This window comes from Arachis stenosperma, chromosome 9 (assembly GCF_014773155.1).
Source record: "Arachis stenosperma cultivar V10309 chromosome 9, arast.V10309.gnm1.PFL2, whole genome shotgun sequence".
Taxonomy (NCBI): domain Eukaryota; kingdom Viridiplantae; phylum Streptophyta; class Magnoliopsida; order Fabales; family Fabaceae; genus Arachis; species Arachis stenosperma.
This window is the reverse complement of record NC_080385.1, coordinates 12,013,075-12,035,730: the sequence shown is the minus strand read 5'-3', so window position 1 is coordinate 12,035,730 and position 22,656 is coordinate 12,013,075. Positions and strand designations below refer to the sequence as shown.

General features: G+C 29.9%; 2 protein-coding genes across 2 annotated transcripts; one reads left to right on the top strand and one right to left on the bottom strand.

Moving 5' to 3' along the window:
- Positions 1–322: 322 nt before the first annotated feature.
- LOC130947893 (strigolactone esterase D14) lies at positions 323–6,017 on the top strand. Its single transcript, XM_057876607.1, has 2 exons — positions 323–794; positions 5,134–6,017. The coding sequence occupies exons 1-2, from the start codon at positions 403–405 to the stop codon at positions 5,576–5,578; spliced, it is 837 nt and encodes a 278-aa protein (XP_057732590.1). The 5' UTR covers positions 323–402; the 3' UTR covers positions 5,579–6,017.
- Positions 6,018–6,223: 206 nt separating this feature from the next.
- Positions 6,224–10,056, bottom strand: LOC130948018 (nudix hydrolase 20, chloroplastic-like). The gene is made up of 9 exons (XM_057876731.1): positions 9,691–10,056; positions 9,259–9,323; positions 8,731–8,917; positions 8,549–8,629; positions 7,956–8,081; positions 7,280–7,359; positions 7,055–7,170; positions 6,840–6,960; positions 6,224–6,486 (listed from the first exon to the last, which is right to left on the bottom strand). The coding sequence occupies exons 1-9, from the start codon at positions 9,973–9,975 to the stop codon at positions 6,417–6,419; spliced, it is 1,131 nt and encodes a 376-aa protein (XP_057732714.1). The 5' UTR covers positions 9,976–10,056; the 3' UTR covers positions 6,224–6,416.
- Positions 10,057–22,656: the final 12,600 nt, after the last annotated feature.

Here is a 22,656-nt window from a genome sequence, read left to right as displayed (position 1 = left end):
AGCCCTAGCACTCCTAAAAAAAATATCGTACACATTGACACATTAATATATGTCAATACCAATAAAAAAAAAAGTAATACTGTATGTATACTAATATCAGTTATTAAAGTAAGTTATTAGTATAAAATACATATTAAAATATAAATACATATTAAAATAAATTAAACCATTTATAAACAAATATATGAGTGACTAATTTTAGTGTATAAATAATATTTAAAAAAAAGTCTAATATGAACATAAACAAGAAAAATCTTTTAACTAGTTGAACTAAACAAGAGTTTCATACTTATCTGCCTATTATAAATATGGACAAGGCCAACAACCAATAAAACCACACATCCTCTCTCCAAATAGTGCCTCTCTCTCTCTCTCTCCAAACAAACACAAAAGAGAAGCAAGATGATAGCAGAGAAGGGGCTATCAAGTGCTCTAAATGCAAGAATAATAGGATCAGGAAGAGAGACCATAGTTCTTGCACATGGTTATGGGACAGAGCAGTCAATATGGGACAAGATCATAGCACCCATGTTTGATGATGACAACAACAATTACAAGGTTGTTCTGTTTGATTGGCCTTTCTCTGCTGCTGTGGAGGATCAAAGCCTCTATGACCCAAATAAGTATTCTTCACTGGAACCCTTTGCTGATGACTTGATCACTTTGATGACTGAGATGAACCTTCAAGATGCAAACTTTGTTGGCCATTCCATGTCTGGCATGATTGGTTGCTTGGCCTCCATTAAAAGACCTGATCTCTTCAAAAGGCTTCTTCTCATTGCTGCTTCCCCAAGGTTTCTTTCTATTACTTACATAATTATTACTTCTTCTTTTTACTACTTTCTACAATTGTTTTATTTTCTAACGAACTAATATTTAGTTTTTACATAATATCGCTAAAAAATTTATATAGAATATTTTATCACTTAATAAATTTTAATTATTAAATTAATTTTTAAACTTTTTATTTTGTCAGACAAATTAATCGTTATATAAGATTATTTATATGAATGAACTGATCTCAAAATTATTAAATAATAATAATAACTAAAATATTTAATTTTTTCTACTAAAATTTGACATAAAAATAATTTGTCTAACAAAATAAAATAAAAAATAGAATTAATTGAATAATTAAAACTTGTTAAAAATTAAATTGATTTGCTAAAATTTCCGATTGGGTATTACTGATAAAATTGTTGCTTTTCTAATCTCTTGGAGAGATTTTCTTTGTACTTTATGGTTGTTACTAGATTTCTAGCTAGAATAGCTAGATGCATAGTTGATAGTTCTTGATAGTTCTTGACTTGACATATTCTTTGAAAGTTTTCAAAGTGATGATTTGATGGTTTCTTTTTATTTGTTGTCTCCCTCTTTTGATAGTTCTTTATGCTTTCTCTAAAGCTTTTATTTGTTGTTGGGGCTAATTTTAAGTCCTTGTGTATGTTATTAAGAAGCTCTCTTTGAATTTCTTCTTCCTCTTTTTGTATTTTGTTTTTTGTCCTATGCCTTTTTATTGTTTTTATTTTACTTTTTGGGATATGATATTTCAATACCAAATGAAACTAGATTAAAATCTTTCTAAAATTTGAAGTGATAAATTGAGTATTATCACAAAATAAAAAAATAATAGAGTTAAAAAATTATTTATCTTTTCAATAATAAACTACTTTTCATAAATCTTTTTATCAAGTGTTTTTAAATCATTTATTATAAGAACACTTGTTAGTACAACTTTATTTTTCATGATGGTACCATTTTTTTTAAGAATATTATCATTTTAATATCTTTTTGTGTAAATTATTTAAACGATGGAATTGATAATGACTATTACTAAAGAAGAATGTTAGAAGGTTAATAGACTTTTATTATTTTTAGTAAGCAGTAATTAATTATTAATATTTAAAAATATTAGCTAAAAATGTATTGTTAGTTTATCAAACTAAAAAAATTGAATTTATGACTAAAAATGACGATAAAAAATAATAAATTCTACTAATTTTTTAATATTTTTTATTGTTAAAATTTAAAAAAGTCATTATTTTTTATAATATTTTTTATTTTAAAAAGTATTTTAAATTTTTAAAAAAATATTAATTTAATTTTAATAATACTTTTTAAATAGTCAAATTGTATATTAACTGTATTTAGCATAATAATAGTCATCATAGCAAAAAAAAAAAATGGTACAATAACTGTGTGTCAATTATGTTACAGTAACTAAATTTGATATCTATCAATGATGAACTAAAATCTCAATTATGTTACAGTAGTAATTAAAATCTGCTGTTATATTTTACAATATTTCTAAATCAACAATGCTAGGAACCAAAAGGTACCAGCCAAAAATTAGCCAAATATTTTTAGGTGAATCTAAAATCTCTATATAGATGGTACTTATGTTAAACATTAAAATATTTCTTCTACTAAGTATTATCAGAATGCTTCGTTTTTATACACTAAATAAATGTTCTTTTATATATTTTATAAATTTTTTTATATACTAAAAATCGGAATTGTTGGAAGCAGAGTTCCGTGATCTCCACCCCTAATTCTCCAACGTATCATTCAGAATTTTAATTTGGGGTGAGAAGCAATTAATATCAAATATTATAAATTAAAAACAAATAAAATTAATTAAATATAATTATAAATTAGTTAAATTATTTACTTTTTGACTAATCACCTCTTGGTTTTATATACTTTTATTTTCTCAATATATCTAAATACTTACGGAAAGTTTTTAAATATATCAATACACTAATATTTTAATGAGTTTTAACCATTATTTTTAATTATATATATTATATATTTTTTATAATTAAAATTAATAATTAAAAATACAAACATTATTTCTATATCCCTGTTTCTTCCCACCCGTTTCTCATACATGCATGTATTCTTCTTCACTCTTAACTTTGTCACTTTTTCCTAATTATTTTTAATTTGTGTCACCAATCCCGTCATCTCTTTAGAATTTGTTTTATCCCACACGCTATTTGTTTTCTTCACCCTTAATCTTCTCTATCCGATGCAATAGTAACTTCTCCCTATAGGTGAACTAAATAATAGTGCATTTTTATAATTACTATTTTCAAGGGAACTTGGAATATTTTATGTCCCCAAAATTCTACCTAGGAGTCTAAACATTCACCCTAACGAGGAACTCATTTGAATATTTAAAAAAAAAGTTAGATGAGCAATAAAATTAATTATTTCTAGTCAATAGTTAGTTAATAATATTTAAAAATATGGACTAAAATATATTATTAAATTGTTAGACTAAAAAAATTAAATTGATAACTAAAAATACTGATAAAAAATAATAAGTTTTACTAATTCTTGAACTTTTCTCTATTTAAAATTAGCATTTATAATAATCAGAATATTCAAATAAATATTAACACAAAATATGATATTTAGATATTTAAAAAAATAAATCGAGAAAAAAAAATAAAAATCAACCAACATAAACTTGTGATTTTTAAATTTCAGGTATACAATTCAATTTTTAGATGTACAAATTATTATTAGTTGATGCTGATTATAACTTAACATATTAAAAAAAATAATTTCCTATATCATAATCCCAAATAAATTAAACCAACCAATTAGAAGAAGAACCAAGCAAAAAATGTGGTCTGAACGCGATTGGGTGAGTGATGAGAGAATCAAAATTTTATTGTATTGTTGTGCTAATATCATTTTCAGCATGGTGGGTTTGTTGCAACTCTTGCTTTCATCCACAAATAACACATTATAATAAAAAGGATCATGTTATAGTTAGGCCACACAGGCTGTAACTCTATATGTATATATAAAAAACAAAACTTCACTTTCCCTTCCCACTTTCCGAATTTAATTATGTTGGCACAAAACTTTGATAAAATCTAATTTGGAACGTTGTTCTCTAGGTTCCTCTTTAAAATTTGAACCACCAAAATTAGCCGGCCAATTAGCCCCATCAACAAATTGAATATATAAATACTGTTGGAGCATTGGTTTTTGGTGTGATGGCTGTGTATGTCTTAGACCTTTTTTTTATAAAAAAAAAAAAAACTAAAAAGAGAAGACACATACCTTTTAGAAATAGTTTTTTTTTTTTTTTTTTTTTAGTTTCGTTTGTTTTATATTGAATTTTTAAGTCTAACAATAATCGAATTCTAAAATTTTTAATAGCAAAAATTATGATGCTATATTATGAAAATATTTCTTCTAAAAATTTAAAATGATAAAAAAAGACACATGAATAATTATATTTTTAATATTTTATCAATTTTTATACTATTAAGTTGCATTTGAATTTTATATTTAAGACCAAAATACGAAGATAAAAATATGTTCTGATGAAAGTATAATTAATTCATTATAATTATAATAAAATAAGGAATCAATTTCTGCTGGAATATAAGATGTTTGCTTTTTTGTTTTTTGTTTTGCAAAACTAATAATTGGATGTCATATTCATAAAAGTTCACATTATAATGTTCACACAAAAAAGGTTTTTTTTTTTTTAAAGAATTTTTAGCTCTTTTTTGTCACTTTTTATGGTTATTGGTGTCTAGTGAACACATATTTATGATCCTATTTTTAGTTTCATTGGATTCTCTATAGCGTCTAGAACAACTTTTCTTGTCTTGTTTTATTCCATAACAAGTCAAACCTATGAGTATATTTAATGGAAATTTGGAGGAATTTAGTAGACATTTTATTTTTTTTAAATTGTCATTCACTATATATATTTAAATTTAATTTTGATGCACTGTAAGTGTAAAGTAATTTTATACGTGCATCCAATATATAATGTCACATTAGTAAAAATAATTACCTTTTACATTGATCGCATGAATGGTCATTCAAAACAACGGATGTAATTACACGACTGTGTAAAACATTTTACTCTGTCAATGCATCAAAATTAAACTCTATATTTATAAAAATACTTTTTACTATTTCTAAAACTTAATCTAAGATCACTTAATAAAAATGTGCAAGATAATTACCATCTCGACTAATCTCACATGTCATTATTTCAAATGCTTAATAAATAAAAGGATTAGTGCCAATTAATAAATTAGTATTAAAATAAAAGAAATATATTTAATCCTTCTTACTTTTTGGCATAACATGTAGGTATACAAACATAGATGACTATGAAGGTGGCTTCACAAGCTCAGACATTGAAGATTTATTGAAGAACATAGAATCCAACTATGAAAATTGGGTTTCAGCATTCTCCTTAGGAGTAGTGGATCCAAATGATATGGGCTCAGTGAACAAATTCAGAGAGTGCTTGCAAAGAATGAGAGGTGAAGTTGCACTCTCACTTGCTAAAACAGTGTTTTGCAGTGACTATAGAGATATTCTTGAGAAAGTTGAGACACCATGTACCATAATTCAAACCTCTAGTGACATGGTTGTTCCACGTAGTGTAGCTCAATACATGGAGAAAAAGATTAAAGGGAAAGTTACATTGGAGATCATAGATACTATTGGACACTTTCCTCAGTTAACTGCACACCTTGACCTAGTTAAGGTGCTTAATGGGGTTCTAGGCTTTGGCTTCAATCAAATTTAGGTGTCTTAAGTTTGTTCGTGTTTTCTCTAAATAGGTTTGTATCACTCGATTTATCTTTATATATATCTATGTTCATATGTAATTGTAGAAGCAATCAAGTTGGGTTGTTCTAGTGGTTAGCTCACTAGTCTACTTAAACAAGTGTCAGTTATTCGAATTCCGCCTTGTGAATGTAGCAACCCATTGGCCAGCAATAAACCCTAAAATGAAACTCAAATCTGCGACAAATTAGTTCTTAATCTGTCAGGTTGAAAAATGCCATGGAAAACAAAAAAAATTATGTAATTGTAGAAGCATATAAGGGTTTCTTGGTCGATTGTTGTGGAAATAGCGTGGTTTTTGCCAATTAGTTATTGATTTGTTTGTAGTTTGAAACCCTCTTTTTTTTTCCTTTCTTTGTTCAATGTAGTTTGTACTTTTAGAATTAGTGGTGTCAAATTGCCAATTAGATTTGTGGAAATGTACCTTATTTATATTTAGTTTTTCTTCTTTTTTTGTTTTTTTTTTCTCAAAATTAGGTTGAAAATGAGTCTCCTCTAATTTATATTTGGACACCCATTTGCACAAAAACATATACCATTTATTTTATTCTTGAAGTAGTTGCAACTAGAAAAAGAAAGAAATAAAGAAAAATAATTCAGCGCCGAAATTTTGACTAGAATGAAATCTAAGAATACCAAGAGTTTTGAATCGGATGTGAGTTATTTGACCATATTCAATGTCTGAAATAGACAATTATTTTTTCACAGATTCTTGAGAAAAAAGTTGTCACAAAAATTACCAATGTGAGCATAAGCATATACCAGTACTAGTAAATATAGTGATCATGCTTTGTGTGTTAGGAGCACTCTCCTATTCTTAAGCTTCTTAGGAGATCCAAGTATCCAAAATTTTCAGGACTGATGTACCTACAATAAACAGAACACATGAATCATCAAGATTTTGCTGGAATCACTCCAAGAATAATCTCGGAATATAAGAGACTAGCCCTCTTCTATTACTTTGTATGAGTTGTAATCACAATTTATGTTTCCAACTGTAGAAAAACGGTTTAACCATCCAAGTGCGGACGCAATTCTAGCTTGCTTTTGACCTATTGATAAACACTTAATCCTCCGGTTGAAATTTTCGTTTTACTAACATAGATGTATTCATAAAGCATGGAGATTCCAAGGTAAAATAATGACTGCATTACCATTTTATATTCATGTTAAGATAAAAGCATATGCAAAGATGCAGAAGAAGATTATGAAAGAGATACCCGTGTCGGAACAGGAAATCGATGATTACAAGAGCGCAATTCGGCTTGTAAAATTGTGTCTTCCTTATAACTTCTGCAACTTGCCTAATTGGTATCAACTTGAAGCTCTCTACCTCTCCATCTGATATTTTATTTAACTAGTTATTTCAGTGGGCGATGATTTGCCGAAATTACCTTTTGATAGTATAATTGAAGAACATGTTTAATAGGATTACCTTCATTTTTAGGTATGAAATTTTCAGGAAGCTTCAGATCATAACAGAATAGAACATCCCTCTTGTATCTATACCCATCTATGTCCATATATGAAACAGCACTGACAGGTTTAGCCCTGTGAGGAAAGCAATGTGCCGAAATTAGACAGCAAAAGAGTACAAAAAGAAAAAATCGTAGCTCATGCTAGACTCGGATGGAAGATGGTGTGATAATGGGAAACTTACCTGATAGAGATGGACCTGGGTATTCCTGCTTCCTCCTCGCATTCCTTCGCAACATTCTCCTTACAATTGATTCCATGCGGCTGCAACAGTGCCAATTAATTCGATCGTTAAAGATATACATTGACTGAATGTAACACTCAATATAGTAAATTTATTCATTTGCTGATACAGGTTTCGTTCGATCATTGCACATAGTTAACAGTGTTCAGGTCCTAACCAACAAAAGGTGGAATGACAAACATTTCCCAGCTCTGTGAATAACTGATTGCATAAGCTTATATTTTCAATTTAAGTTTGAAGCTTCAAAAACTTGCTAGAAATTAAAAGGGTTCGTTTGCAATAAATAAACAAAGAGACCCAACAATGAAAATCGGGTCAATGAGGACGGATGCAAGATAATAGAAGAATGGGCTGGATATTTGAAATGGCGAGAGAATGTAAGGTACTAAAATTGAAGCGGAAAAATGTGGAGTTATTGATCTTGAGAAAAGAGATCTCAAAAAACACTTAAGAGGAGTGTTCAAAATACTTAGAACATGTTGTTATGCCATGAGTTGCATATGCTGATGTGAAAGATACTGAGGATTTCTGATTCCAAAATTCATGCTTCAGAAATTATATATTACAGATAAATAATTGGCCTACTTTGCAAAAAAATAAATATGAAATTACAAACCAGTCCTCCAGCAACTAGGTGATCGAGCATTCCGGGATATGTTTGTTTTGTGTTACTTCTCTTCCCTACCCACAGGTGCTTCTGCCCATCGATCTCAACATAGCCATTCATATGGATTCCATAAGCCTAATCTTTGAAGAGGGAAAAACAGGTTCATGAAAATTTATAATAAACAATAGCTTCAGCATATAAACAGGCCTATCAATTAGAGAGACTCTTGTGATACTTTACAGTTATTGTAAAAAAAGAATTCAAAATTATCAACTTTCGATTCCACAAACTAATATAAATTCAGGGTCTATTTGGTTTGAGAAAAAAAAATTCTATTTCTAATTTGAGGATTTGGTGAAGAAAAACAAAACTGAAAGCAGGAAAAATAAAATAAAATCCTAATTGTTGCCCAAAACAATAACTTGTGGCTAAATGTGTTTCCGAATACTAGAAATAACAACATAGATTTAGAGGCAAATTATTAGGCCTGGATCATAGAAAAGATTTAACATCTGACTATATGACTTCAAACATATGCAGTAACTGGGATAAGTTAGAAAGCGCATTCGGTAATTAAGTACATGGAGCATTTTAACACACACCTTTATGCCAAAATACGGAGCTGCAGCACGTTCTAATGAAAAGAGAATGGGTGAGCCAAAAGATGATACCACAGGGTAGAGCTGATAAAATATGTACATGAAGCTTGTGGTATTAGAAAACGACCAAAAAGGTGGATGAAATCTGACATGTTCCACAATTATAGTAAGTTCATAATCAGTACCTCATTCCGTATACCAGGAATATGCTCCTCACCCAAACACTTTATTACATATGCGACCGCACTGGTTCTTTCCTCGGCCGTCTTCAGCATTGGATGCAAGGAAACACATTCACCAACGGAGCCTCCATTGGAGTTATCTTTGATATAAACGAATACGTTGCTAAAGCTCTTGAAATTCTCAACAAACCTGAACACGAGAAAAATGTAAAGAATTGATTAAGCTAGTATGCAACAAGATCAACCAATGGACACTCATGCTAACTAACTAATTAACTAAATAAGCATGCATGAACATAGATAGCATAAGGCTGGTACTGTATGCAGTTCGTTTTGGCATGCAATTCGCTACTTTTGTAATTTAATTACAAGTATTCGTTTAAAGAAAATTCGGTACACAGTATGCAGAACTGGAATTCAGAACACTATGTGCAAGTAATTGAGTGAACCAAGATAAGTAATGACATGACACAACACAAGAATTTCAGTACCCAAAAAGAGAAAAAGAGTAACAGTTTGAACAAATCTTACCCAGCGTGAATGAATCCAACAGTTTGACCCTCAATGACAAATGGAAGGAACTCAGATTGTTTCCCCTGAAATCAATCTCATTGTCAGTAACATCAAATACTAGTAAACTCCATCATGCAGTGCACAGTATGGAAGACTCTACTATTTAGAATTAGCATGACCCAAATTCCAAAAATCAAAATAAAGAATTAATGAATTTTTTCTCTCTCGAAATTTACTCAGAAAAACTCGGCCCGTAAAGGGAGCATAGTTCAAGACAATTAAACCAAACATAGTCTCAATTATGTCACTTCTATCTAAGATAGTCCCTAATTCACCAAATCTTGTATGGATATTTGAAAAAAAAAGGCAAGGCATTAACTTTGCTTCAGAGTTGTGTACCCAATGAGGAAAAGAAACAAAAAGACATAGAAAGGTGAGAACTTTGCTTACAGAGCCACGATTGCACAATTGGACTTTGTGGAAGTAGCCATGGAGATAGGAAGAGTTGTTGTCTTCTTCTTCTTCTTCTGTAGATTGAGATACGCGAAACACATCTTCCCAAGTGAAGGTTCCAGTGGCTAACGCAGAAGAAGAAGAAATTGAACAAGAAAAGAAGCTGGATTTGATGGAAGAAGAAGGAAGGAAAGTGGAGGGAAAGGGGAGAGAGGGTTTCGAGGAGTACAAGAGTGAAGAAAACGTTGACAAGGGTCGAGACTTACATAAGCACCAACCCATTTTCAAAGATTGCTATTCTTGTATGCATATGCTGTGTTTTCTTCAAGCCTCTGAAAACCCGTCATTCAACCGTTTATTGGTTTAGTGTTCAATCGATTTAATTTAGGTTCCGCCCAAATAATTGAATTATAATAAAACAATATATAAATTATAAATAAAAATTTAATTTTGATATACTGATGTAAAGTATTTTATATAGTAATACAATCACATGTACTTTTTTAGATGATTATTTACATGATCAATATAAAAAATGGTTATTTTTATTAATATGACATTACCTAATTGAATGTATATGTGTAAAATAAACAATACATCAAAATTAAATTTTACACATAAACACATAAAAGTATAATTGCATTTTAATATAAAACTTGTTCCGGAAATTACCTGAAACTGGATCGAATTTGGGCTTGAACGTAAGGTTCAAGCGCACAGTAAAGTGGTCTCCGACTTGTTTTGTATCAAGGAGCCGTCGTTCGAGTTGTGTATTTGAGGGGATGGGGGGTGGTACCTACAAAACATTTCGATGCCTAAGTCAGTAAGGAATTAAATATGTTTTTGATATATTGGAACTTGAATATACCTGAGGGGTGTCAGTGTATTTATAGGTGATGAGCTAATAACCACCGTTGGAGTAGTTCCACTATTAATGGTGGATAACCATCCCTTTTTTTTAGGGGTTGTTGTGATCTCTTTTCTAGAAGTGGGTGAGAGATATTAGGGAAAGTTATAACTCCTTCAGGGAGAGTTATCACTTTGTAGCATTCTGTCCGACCTCTCTCTTGAGAGGTCGGTTACTCGGTAGTTGTCTTCTGGGCTTTCTCTGCTTTGGGCCTGCTTATGTTTTGGGTCAGGGTATGAACAGTGCCCCTGGTCGAGGTCGAACTTTATGAAATCGAACTTGAGAAATCACATGATCAAGTCGAAATGTTGAGCTTTGTAGTTTGAGGTCTGAAGTCAAGGAGGTCAGTCGACCCAACATGATTTGAATGATGTAACGTTTTCGTAATGTAACTCCGTAACTATTTGTGCGCTTTTTCGTACACTATCATTTTGTTGCAGTGTAGTTGCTACTTCCTTAAAAGTTGTCGTTTGGTGACCTGATATTACAAGTCATTTTCACATTCTATGTGACTTGCTCTCTTTATACGACTTATTTTTTGCCAACTCTTTTTTCTAGAATTGATTTGTACAACTCGTTCTTTCCGAGTTTATTTAAGACTTGTAGGCTCTGTATGACTAGTTTTAGCACATCTTGCTTAAACAGAGAATATTTTTTGTCCTAGTTTCGTACAACTCGTTCAGTTCGAGTTGTTTTGAGGATGCATGACTTGTTTTAATATAAATCACCTTTCTGAAACTTATTCTGATTTTATACGACTTATTTTGATACAAATTGCGAAACTCGTAATTATTTCTGAGTATAACCTCGTCTAGCTCGTTCGATACAAGTAGTTTTAAGGTTTTTCGATTTGTTTTATTTCAAATTGTTTAATTAAAACGTGACTATTTCTTAATCTAATTTCATGCAACTCGTTTAAATTCGAGTTGTTTTTAGGATTTCATAACTTGTTTTAAGTACAACTTGTTTATTTTGAGTCCTTTTAAAGTATTAGATCATCTTTATAGCCATCGGACTTCGTTGCTTTATCCATCGTGCCCCTGCTCGAGGTCGAGTTTTATGAAGTCGAACTCGAGCAATTAAGCGGATTGGATTATCGAATGAAGCCTTTCAATGATTTATTGAACTCGCTCATTTCGAGTTTTTTATAGATGACTTATTTTTTTATACAAGTCACTTTTTTTAAGTTCAACTTGTTATATATCAAGTTGTTTTGCGCGATTTGTTTTAATACAAATTGCTTAGATCATATGGTTATTTTTTACTCGATTTTGTTCAACTCATGAGCTTGAGTTGTTTTAAATCATCAAGCCGTATTATAACCATTGGACACCAATTTGAACCTCCTCGCTTTATCCGAGCGACCATTAAAAAGATCGGCTCATGATTTTTGCATTTTGTCGAGCATAAATTGGCGCTTTAAATGACTTATTCCCTCCCCTTTCTAGTTTTTACAAAGTTGTCATCCTTGTGTATGATTCAACTCGTTTTACCTGAGCTATTTTGGAGGATAGTTTTTACATTTTGATTTTGTTCAAAAACGTTTACAATCCTTTCTTTCCTTTTCAACTTATTTTTGTACAAGTCATTTGGTTGAAGGATTTTTGTTTTTATTTTACTTTAGTGATTCATTTTGATACAAATCACTTTTTAATGCTTTGCTTTAATGATTTATTTTGATACAAATGACTTTTAAAGATTTGCTTTTAGATAGACACAACTTGTGCTTGACACAATTTCGTTGAAAATATGGTTGACTGGCACAACTCATTTAATCTGAGTTGTCCTTATGTTGTTGTGAATGCTAGAACAAGTTTTCTTTAAACAACTTGTTTTTGTAAAATTGTTCCATTTTATACAACTAGGTCGTTTATTTTGGAACTTGTAGAGATGAGATCGTGGGCTTGAAATTTTGTACGATTCATTTGTTACTCATGTGGGTCGAGTTGTTAAATCGTATTCATGCCTCGAGGGGCATATTTAGTTAAGTTATTTTTGCGACTTGTTCTAAACACAACTTTTTCAACCCGTTTGGCTCGAGCTGTTTTGAGGTGTTTTCTTTCCAATTCGCGTATGTAACTTCTTTCCACCAATGGTTCCTCGTCGCTTCATCCGGGTGATCTTTATAGGATCGGCCCGTAATTTTCGTGATTTATCGAGTTTCAATTGGTGTGTGTTAATTGTAAAAAATCAATTTTCATAAGAAATTGTAGTATCTCTTTATGTTGGAGGTGTGTCACAACCTGGGCAGTTCTTCACCCTTGAGGTCAGATACTTTGTAGTAGCTCTTTCCTAAGACTTCAATAATATTGTAGGGTTCTGTCCATTTTGCTGTCAGCTTTCCTTCACCCGACCTTAGTAGCCCGATATTATTTCTTATCAAGGTGAGGTCTTTTACGGCGAAACTCGTAGCCATCCTTTGTCTCAAAATCTCTTTTCTTATCTGAGTTTGCTATCGAATTTCTAGAAGGAGGTCAAGCTTTTCTTTTTGAACTTGAATGTTATCAACTTCATTGTAGAATTTCTCAAAGCCTCTTTTCTTATCTGAGTTTGCTATCGAATTTCTAGAAGGAGGTCAAGCTTTTCTTTTTGAACTTGAATGTTATCAACTTCATTGTAGAATGTTGTCCTTGGTTTTTCTTTATTTATGTTAATTGGAATCACGGCTTCTGTTCCATATGCATGTAAAAGGAAGATTCTTCAGTGATGGTTTGAGTCGTTCCATATGCTTATAGTATGTGTGAGCACTGAAAAGTCTATTAGTAGAAACTAGCTTATAACACCTTTTTGCAGGTGACTTGCCTCTAGATGAATTTCATAGATTTCACTTTGGGTTTTATGTAGAACCTCTTGTATTTGAAGTCAAGATGCACTTTGATAGAGGTGTTAAGATCCCTCTTTTATAGAGAATATTACGAACTAAGATGTAGTGTTGAGCTTCTTTCATTAATCTCTTTGCCTTCCTTTATTCTTGCGGAAGGATGTCGAACTTGATATATTCAACGGTTGAAGTTATCCATCCCTAGATTGTGAGGATGTCCGTCTTGTTGACTTTTTTTGATATTGAAAGTGACTGTAGTATTTCTTGGATCAGGATTTTATCATTGTCCCGGGCTTTGTACTGGCTAGTTTTGAGAGAGCATCAACTCGGCCATTCTACTCTCGGCTTATATGCCTGACCTTTCCTTCTTCATTCTTGAGGATGATCCCTGCCCCACTACCAGCTTTGTTTGATGATTCATCTCTTAGTCGTGGAGCTCCCTTTTTGTTCTTTCCGCAAGGAAGTCAGCCAAGTGTTGCGACTTGATGACCGTACGATCTTCGTACTTCAAATTGAACTCGGACAGCTCCATATCTCACTGTAGCATCTGCCGTGCACTATCTATTTATTGAAAGATATGCTTCATGGGATGATTAGTTCGGACTTTGATGGTTTGAGCTTGAAAGTGGAATCACAATCTCTAGGATGCCAGGACCAAAGCATACGTAACTTGCTCAATTTTCTAATAATTGAGCTAAACTCTTTGTAGTACCTTATTGGTGAGGTAGTGAGCTTTTTGTCCATCGTCATCTTTTCTGAATAAAGAAGATGCTACTGCTTTGTCAGCTACAGCTAAATATAGAACAGGCTATTCTCCTGTTTTAGGTCGGGTAAGAATTGAAGGCTGAGACAAGAATTGCTTTATGGTTTGGAATACTTCTGTCAAGTCGAATATGTTGTACTAGTGCTTTTCCAAGTCTTAAGTGACTTTGTTGGGGTTTTTTATTTTGTTGTCGGCTTTTCTTAGTCCAATTTTGGCCCGATGTCATTTTGGGTCAGGATGAGGTCACCAGCCGAGAAACTTCTTCGTATGACCTTCTCATGGCCATTTATGCTTGGGATCTGGTTCTTGAAGTCGTATCGCGAGAAAGAGGTCGGACTTTTTTTTGTAAGCTCTAATCTTATCCAACCTTGTTGTAAAGTCTGACTTTTAAAAGAAGTCAGATTTTTCTTTGTGAGCTCTTAAAGATGTTGGATTTTTCTTTATAAATTCAGAGATTTTCAACCTCATTATAGTCTGACCCTTAAAAGAGGTCGTATTTTTTTCGTAAGCTGTAAAGGAAGTCGAATTTTTATTTGTAGACTTGAATCCTTAGAAGAGGTCAAATTTTCTTCATAAGCTTGGATCCTTAGAAGAGGTCAAAATTTTCTTTTCAAGCTTGAAAAGAGGTCGGATTTTCTTTCTAAGTTTGGAGGTTTTCGATCTCATTGTAGAGTTGATCTTGAAATAGGTCGAATTTTTTCTTTGTCGGCTCTAAAAGAGGTCAGGATTTCTTTTGTACCCTTAGAAATTCTCGACGTTATTGTAGAATCTGACTTTTAAAAGAAGTTAGACTTTTCTTCGTGAGCTCTAAAAGAGGTCAGAATTTCTTTTGTAAGCTTGGAGTTTTTGACCTCATTGTAAAGTCAACCTTTAAAGAGGTCGGATTTTCTTTGTGAGTTCCAAGCTTATCTGACCTTGTTGTAAAGTCTGACCTTTAAAAGAGGTCAGACTTTTCTTCATGAGCTTTAAAAGAGGTCGGATTTTGTACAGCCTTCTCCGACCTGGTAGACTTCTTTGAAGTTGCTGAGATGGTTATGTGGATCAGTAGATCCATTATAGGGATCCATGTTAGGATGTTAAAAATTTTTTAGGACTTTTGTACGCATGACCTCTTTAGAGAAAAGATCATCCCCTCCAATGAAGAAAAAACTGGATTCATCAATCCATTGTTGGATTGGGTTACATTCAAATTAGTTGGTGCTGTATTTTTTGGCATAAGTTGAAAAGAAAGATTTCATTGTTTTTATCAACAATGTTTTCTCTTCCTTTTTCAATTACTGACCAATATGGGACATTTTATTTATTTATAAAACCTGTGTAGTTGGAACATGCAACTGCTCCATTACCATGAGTGGGTATCATGATTTTTTCCAAAGTTGTAAGTCGGCACAAATGTCGTTGTCCATCCTACTCCACGAAGAGGTTGGGATCAGCCATGTTCCCTTTCCCCCTCCTTTTTTTATGATGGTGATGAATTTGTAGCTTCCCATCCACTATGATTGGTGTCTACGAGTGCATTATCCTCATCTCTGCCATTTGGTATATTTAATCCAATTTAATTGTAGAAGTAGAATCATCATCCCTATTTGATTTCCTCTGCCCATTGGGAGAATTTTTTATAGAGTTTCTAGTATCCATAGAAACTGTATTCCAGCTTCTTTTAATATACTTGCATCCTATGCATGTCGAGTGGTTGTCTGACCATTTTGTTGATCATCCACCATTATCAAGGGTTGAGCTCCAAATCCCTGGCAATGGCGCCAATATTCCGGGGGTTACCTGAAATTGGATCGAATTTGGGCTTGAACGTAAGGTGCAAGCGCTCAGTGAGGTGGTCTCCGACTTGTTCTGTATCAAGGAGCTGCTGTTCGAGTTGTGTATTTGAGGAGATGGGGGTGGTACCTGCAAAACACTCCGATGCCTAAATTAGCAAGGAGTTAAGCAGGTTTTTGATATATTGAAACTTGAATATACCTGAGGGGTGTCAATGTATTTATAGGTGATGAGCCAATAACCACTATTGGAGTAGTTCCACTATTAATGGTGGATAACCGTCCCCTTTTTCTAGGAGTTGTTGTGATCTCTCTTCTAGAAGTGGGTGAGAGATATTAGAGGAAGTTATAACTCCTTCAAGAAGAGTTATCACTATGTAGCATTCTATCCGACCTCTTGAAAAGTCGGTTATTCAATAGCTATCTTTTGAATTTTTTCTATTTTGAATTTGGTTTATATTTTAGACCAAAGTATGAACAAAATTTAACTTAAAAATACATAAATGATAAAAAAAAAAAAATCAAATTTCAAATATAGAAAACTAACCTTAAGATTTGTTATAAAAACATCATTTTTCTTTTGTAATTTTTTTTAAGCGTTCTCGTCATTTATTCTTTTTCAAAAGTATTCTCTTTTTGTTTTATTTTTTCTGTCTTTTTTAATTTGAGCGCGATCAATTTTAATTTCTTTATGTGTGGTTTTGCTTTTTGTTACTCTTTTACTATGTAAAATTTAGGTTGATGACAGAGATAAAACTAAAAAAGAAATAGTTAAATTGCCACATAAAATTTAATAAGGAGTATTTTTTTTTTCATCACTTTTTATCCTTTATTCTTTGTATCTTTATTATATTTTTCTTCCATAACTTCATTTGGCTCTTTCTCATCATTGTTTATCTTTGTATTTATATATTCATTTAACACTATATGAAAACCCTTTGACCCCAAATAAATTATAAAAGACTTAAACAGAATCCTAGAAGAGATTGTTAGGAGGTGTTTAGTTTGTGTTTTTATTTTTTATTTTTATTTTTAGTATTTTTTATTTTTTAAATTTCGTGAAAAAAAAAACAAAAACAATAAAATTCTATTTTTTATTTTCACTTTCTGTTTTTACTTTTTTTTCATAAAATCTAAAAAAATAAATAATACTAAAAATAAAAATAAATAAAAATAAAAACCAAACACCACTACAAAATTTATATTTGTTTATGGTAGTTTTTTAATAGAAGTTACTAAAAATCTCCATAATATATTTTATTTGTGACAAATTATAAAACTTCTTAAATAATTACAAAAACTCCCACTATTATAATACTCCTAATTCAATTAATTCATTATTAACCTTCATGCAACTATAGGAAGCAGGTATGTGTATTTTTTTTTCACTTACATTTGGCTTAATTTAACAAATTAAATCTATATAAGGTTAGTATTTTGTGTATGAATCTTATCATAGTATTTATTTACACTACGTTTATGTTTCATTTACATTTTTGCTTCATTTTGGAAATTGGATTTATTTTCTAAAGTGGGATGCAACTAAGTTCTGTTTTTCTGATATAACAATTAGTATTTATGTGCATGTTAGTAAATAAGTAAATACAATAATCTCTATCGTCTTTCAATTTAACATGTAGGTTACAGCTCTATCAAAAATAGCTCAGGGTACTCAAAATACTGATCCAAATGCTGTTGCTGTTTCTCAAACAATTTCAATTATATGGGAAACAAGTAATTCATTCGAGGTTTAGTTACTTTAAAATTTTTTGTAGTTTCATTGAACTTTCATATTGGGTATAAAACTGTCTTGTTTTTTGTAGATATTATTATAAGTTAGTGGAAAATAAACCTGCTTCAATTGCTCAATTTTTTAAGAGCACTTTCAATCTGGATAAGGTTGTAACTCTCATGTAGTTCAATTTAATTCTAGATTCGTATTTGTTCTTGTAATATATACCTCTTGGTTGTATTGGGGTAAAATAGTTATGAATGGAAGCTCCATGAGATTGATCCATGTGTATTTTGATCCGTGCAAAACTCACTATTAGTGTTGAATTTTGATAGAAAATTTTGTAATTAATAAGTAGCTAATTAATGAGATGAGAGTATGTAAATGAGATGAGATTAATGAATGATTTGAAATTAAAAATAAATAAATAATTACAGATTTGTGGAAGTTTAAAAATCTCACAAAATAGTTAATTTTTGTTAAAATAAAAAATCAATTTGTGGGAGTTTTAAACTGTCACAAAAGTGATTTAAAACTGTCACAAAAATTCAATATAAATCTCCCACTAAACACACACAAAACCTCCACTAAATAGATTGTAGAGGTTTTTAAAAATTCCTACAAAAGGCCTTGTAGCACCTCAAATTTTGGGGGTTTTCAAAATCCCCACAAACCATTTGGTGGGGTTATAAACATCCACAAATAAAAAAAAAACTGTCACAAATAAATAAAAACTTTGTAATGTACACTCTTAGCTTTTCATTTTATACTCTAAATTCTTTTCAGTTTGTCCTTTTATTTTTGATATTATCTACCTTTTTCAATTTGAACATCATCTTCGGTTTTTTCTTTATTGTCTTTCTATTTTCACTTAATTTTTTTTATGCATAGTTTAGATTGGTCATCATAGATTAAAATTAAGAAAGAAGTAAAAAAGATTCTGATAAAATTTAGTAATGTGTATGTTTATTCAAATAATACAGGTTAATACATAAAAAATATTAGGCTACCCAATGCTATATGAAAGCTCTTTGACCCCAAATGAATTATAAAATAACAATATAGAGTGTTAAAAGAAAATGTAGGCTTCTCATTTTATACTCTAAATCTTTTTTAATTTGAACATTCTTTCTAATTTTGTTTTATGATTGTCTTTTTGTTCTGAATATTATCTATCTTTTTCAATTTGAACATCATCTTCAGTTTTTTTATTGTCTTTTTATTTTCACTTAATTTTTTTTATGAGTTAAAAAAATCAGATAAAATTTAGTGATGTGTGTGTCCGTGTGTGTTTATTCAAATAACACAGTTAATACATAACAAAATTAGATACCTAACACCATATGAAATCTCTTTGACACCAAATATGAATTATAAAAGAACAACAAAGAGTGCAGTGTTAGAGAAGAGTGTTGCCTTTTTATTTTATACTCTAAATCTTTTTCAATTTGAGCATTCCTTTCAGTTTTGTTTCATAATTGTCATTTTGTTTTTGATATTTTCTATTTTTTTCAATTTAAACATCATTTTCAGTTTTTTTTTTTTTTTATTGTCAATCTTTTATTTTTACTTAATCTCTTTATATGCATAATTTAGATTGATCATAGATTAAAATTAAGAAAGAAGTAAAAAAAAAAATCTTATAAAATTTAGTAAAGTGTGTGTATGTGTTTATTCAAATAATACAAGTTAATACATAAAATAATTACGCTATCCAACATCATATGAAAGCTCTTTGACCCTAAATAAAGAGTAAAATATTATTTTTTTCCCCAACGTTTGGAGTAAGTTTTAAAGTTGTCCCTAACGTTTAAATCGTCCTATTTAAGTCTCTAACGTTTAAAAATTGACCGAATGTTGTCCTGCCGTTAAGAATCTGTTAAAAGAATTGACGGCGGAACAAAATTGAGACGATTTTGAAATGTTAGAAACTTAAATAGGACGAAAACGTTAGGGACAAAAACGATACATAAAAATAAATTTTAATTTTATCTTTCAATAATATCAATTTTTTACGGTACATAGTTATTCAATTATTTTTTAATCACATTTAAGTAAATTACACTACTTAATCACATTACTTTTATTCTAAATAAATTTATTTTTTTTATAATTTTACTTTTAAAGATTTTTATTCATCATAAAATATTTGTAGAATGACTAGTACATAAATTTGTGGGAAAAAAGATATATATACAATAAAGTAATGTGATTCTAGTCATTCTACAAATATTTCATGATGAGTAAAAATTTTTAAGAGTAAAATTATAAAAAAATAAATTTAGTTAGAATGAAAGTAATATGATTAAGTGTAATTTACTTAGATGTGATTAAAAGATAATTGAATAGCTATGTACCATAGAAGATTGATATTATTAAAGGATAAAATTAAAAAATTTTCTATATATCGTTTTTGTCCCTAACGTTTTCATCATATTTAAGTCCCTAATGTTTCAAAATCGTCTCAATTTTATCCCGCCGTCAATTCTATTAACAGATCTCTAACGGCAAGACAATATTGAGTCAATTTTGAAACGTTAAGGACTTAAATATGATGATTTAAACGTTAAAGATAACTTTAGGACTTACCCCAAACGTTGAGAACAAAAACGATACTTTACTCCCAAATAAATTATAAAAGAACAAAAAAGAGTGTTAGAAGAGAGTGTTGACTTCTCATTTTATACTCTAAATCTTTTTCAATTTGAGCATTTTTTCTAGTTTTGTTTAATGATTGTCCTTTTGTTTTCAATATTATCTATCTTTTTGAATTTGAACATCATCTTCAGTTTCTTTTCTAATTGTCTTTTTATTTTCACTTAGTCTATTTCTATGCACAGTTTAGATTGATCATAGATTAAAATTAAAAAAATAAAACAATTCTGATAAAATTTAGTAATGTGTGTGTGTGTTTTTATTCAAATAATACAAGTTAATACATAAAATAATTAGGCTACCCAATACCATATGAAAGCTCTTTGATCCCAAATGAGTTATAAAAAACAAAAAAGAGTGCTAGAAGAGAATTTTGGATTCTCGTTTTATACTCTAAATCTTTTTCAATTTGAGTATTCTTTCAATTTTATTTTATATATGATTGTCTTTTTGTTTTCGATATTATCCATCTGGAAAGTTCTATGATGCTGAAACTAGAATCCATCCCCATCTAATGAAATAAGTTGTCATTCTCCTTGTGTTACGCGTGTCCTATAAAAGTAACTGTCCCAATAAAGTTTATCACCCGCAAATGACAGTATTTATTCTCGACGTACTTAGCCTTAAACTTAAAACTAGCCATAAACACATTAATGATTTATTAAAAGAAATGTATTTTATAATGCTTTTATATTATTTTAATTTATCTCTTTGTGGACCTGACTTTGGATTCTAATAAAACTCTCATGCAATTTAGGAGTGGATTATGTACAGTAAAATTGTTAATCAGTTTAGCTTGGGTTTGAACAATAAATAAATAATGGACCTCTATTACTAATAAGGAGAAAAAAAAAGAGAAAGTTTATGGCCAATAATAATAAAAAATCCAAAAAAAAAAAGTTTATGGTGAACAAATTTCTCCGATTATGTTATAAACTCATAATACTTAACCTAAATAAACAAAAATGTTGCCTTTTTTAAAAAAAATTAAATTAGAAGTTAACTAAATATAACGAAGGATATATCTTGTTATAGAGAAGAAATATATATAGAAGAGTTTCAAGTGTACTTGAAACATCAGTATTTCAGTTATTTTAACTGTTGATTTTAATTATAAAAAATATATATAATATATATTAATTGAAATCAACGGTTAAAATAACTGAAATACCAATATTTCCGGTACACTTAAAATTTTTCATATATATATACTCACACACAGCATCATGGTTTGGTATATCACTATCATTTTTTTAGGTGATCGCACTATCATTTTTATTAATTATGTTTTGCAGAAGTTAGATCTTTTACTTTCATATAACACACAAAAACAAAAAACAAAAAAACAAAAAAATTTGAGTGGCTCATTAGTATACTTATGTGATTATGTCCATGTTGTTGATTTTTTTTTTTTTGACTTTATGTTGATATTGATTATTTCTCTTATTACTCTTAAAATACTCTTATTACTCTTAAATAAAATGTAATTTTTTTTTTGGTAATCAATGTAAATTTTATTTAAGAGTAATAAGAGAAATAATCAATATCAACATAAAGTCACAAAAAAAAATCAACAATATGGACATAATCACATAAGTATACTAATGAGCCACTCAAATTTTTTTGTTTTTTGTTTTTGTGTGTTATATGAAAGTAAAAGATCTAACTTCTGCAAAACATAATTAATAAAAATGATAGTGGGATCACCTAAAAAAATGATAGTGATATACCAAACCATGATACTGTGTGTGAGTATATATATATGAAAAATTTTAAGTGTACCGAAAATATTGGTATTTCAGTTATTTTAACCGTTGATTTCAATTAATATATATTATATATATTTTTTATAATTAAAATCAACGGTTAAAATAACTGAAATACTGATGTTTCCGGTACACTTGAAACTCTTCCATATATATATTTCTTCTCTATAACAAGATATATCCTTCGCTATATTTAGTTAACTTCTAATTTAAATTTTTTAAAAAGGCAACATTTTTGTTTATTTAGGTTAAGTATTATGAGTTTATAACATAATCGGAGAAATTTGTTAACCATAAACTTTTTTTCTTTGGATTTTTTTTTATTATTGGCCATAAACTTTCTTTTTTTTTTTTCTCCTTATTAGTAATAGAGGTCCATTATTTATTTATTGTTCAAACCCAAGCTAAACTGATTAACAATTTCACTGTACATAATCCACTCTTAAATTGCATGAGAGTTTTATTAGAATCCAAAGTCCACAAAGAGATAAATTAAAATAATATAAAAGCATTATAAAATACATTTCTTTTAATAAATCATTAATGT

Excerpts from the sequence above, each read along its gene's own strand:
- LOC130948018 (XM_057876731.1), bottom strand. The coding sequence starts at position 9,975 with ATGGGTTGGTGCTTATGTAAGTCTCGACCCTTGTCAACGTTTTCTTCA. Across the intron at positions 8,082-8,548 it reads CTCCGTATTTTGGCATAAAG|GCTTATGGAATCCATATGAA; the intron begins GTGTGTGTTAAA and ends TTCAAAGATTAG. Across the intron at positions 7,360-7,955 it reads ACCTAGTTGCTGGAGGACTG|CCGCATGGAATCAATTGTAA; the intron begins GTTTGTAATTTC and ends GCACTGTTGCAG.
- LOC130947893 (XM_057876607.1), top strand. The coding sequence starts at position 403 with ATGATAGCAGAGAAGGGGCTATCAAGTGCTCTAAATGCAAGAATAATA. Across the intron at positions 795-5,133 it reads CTCATTGCTGCTTCCCCAAG|GTATACAAACATAGATGACT; the intron begins GTTTCTTTCTAT and ends CATAACATGTAG.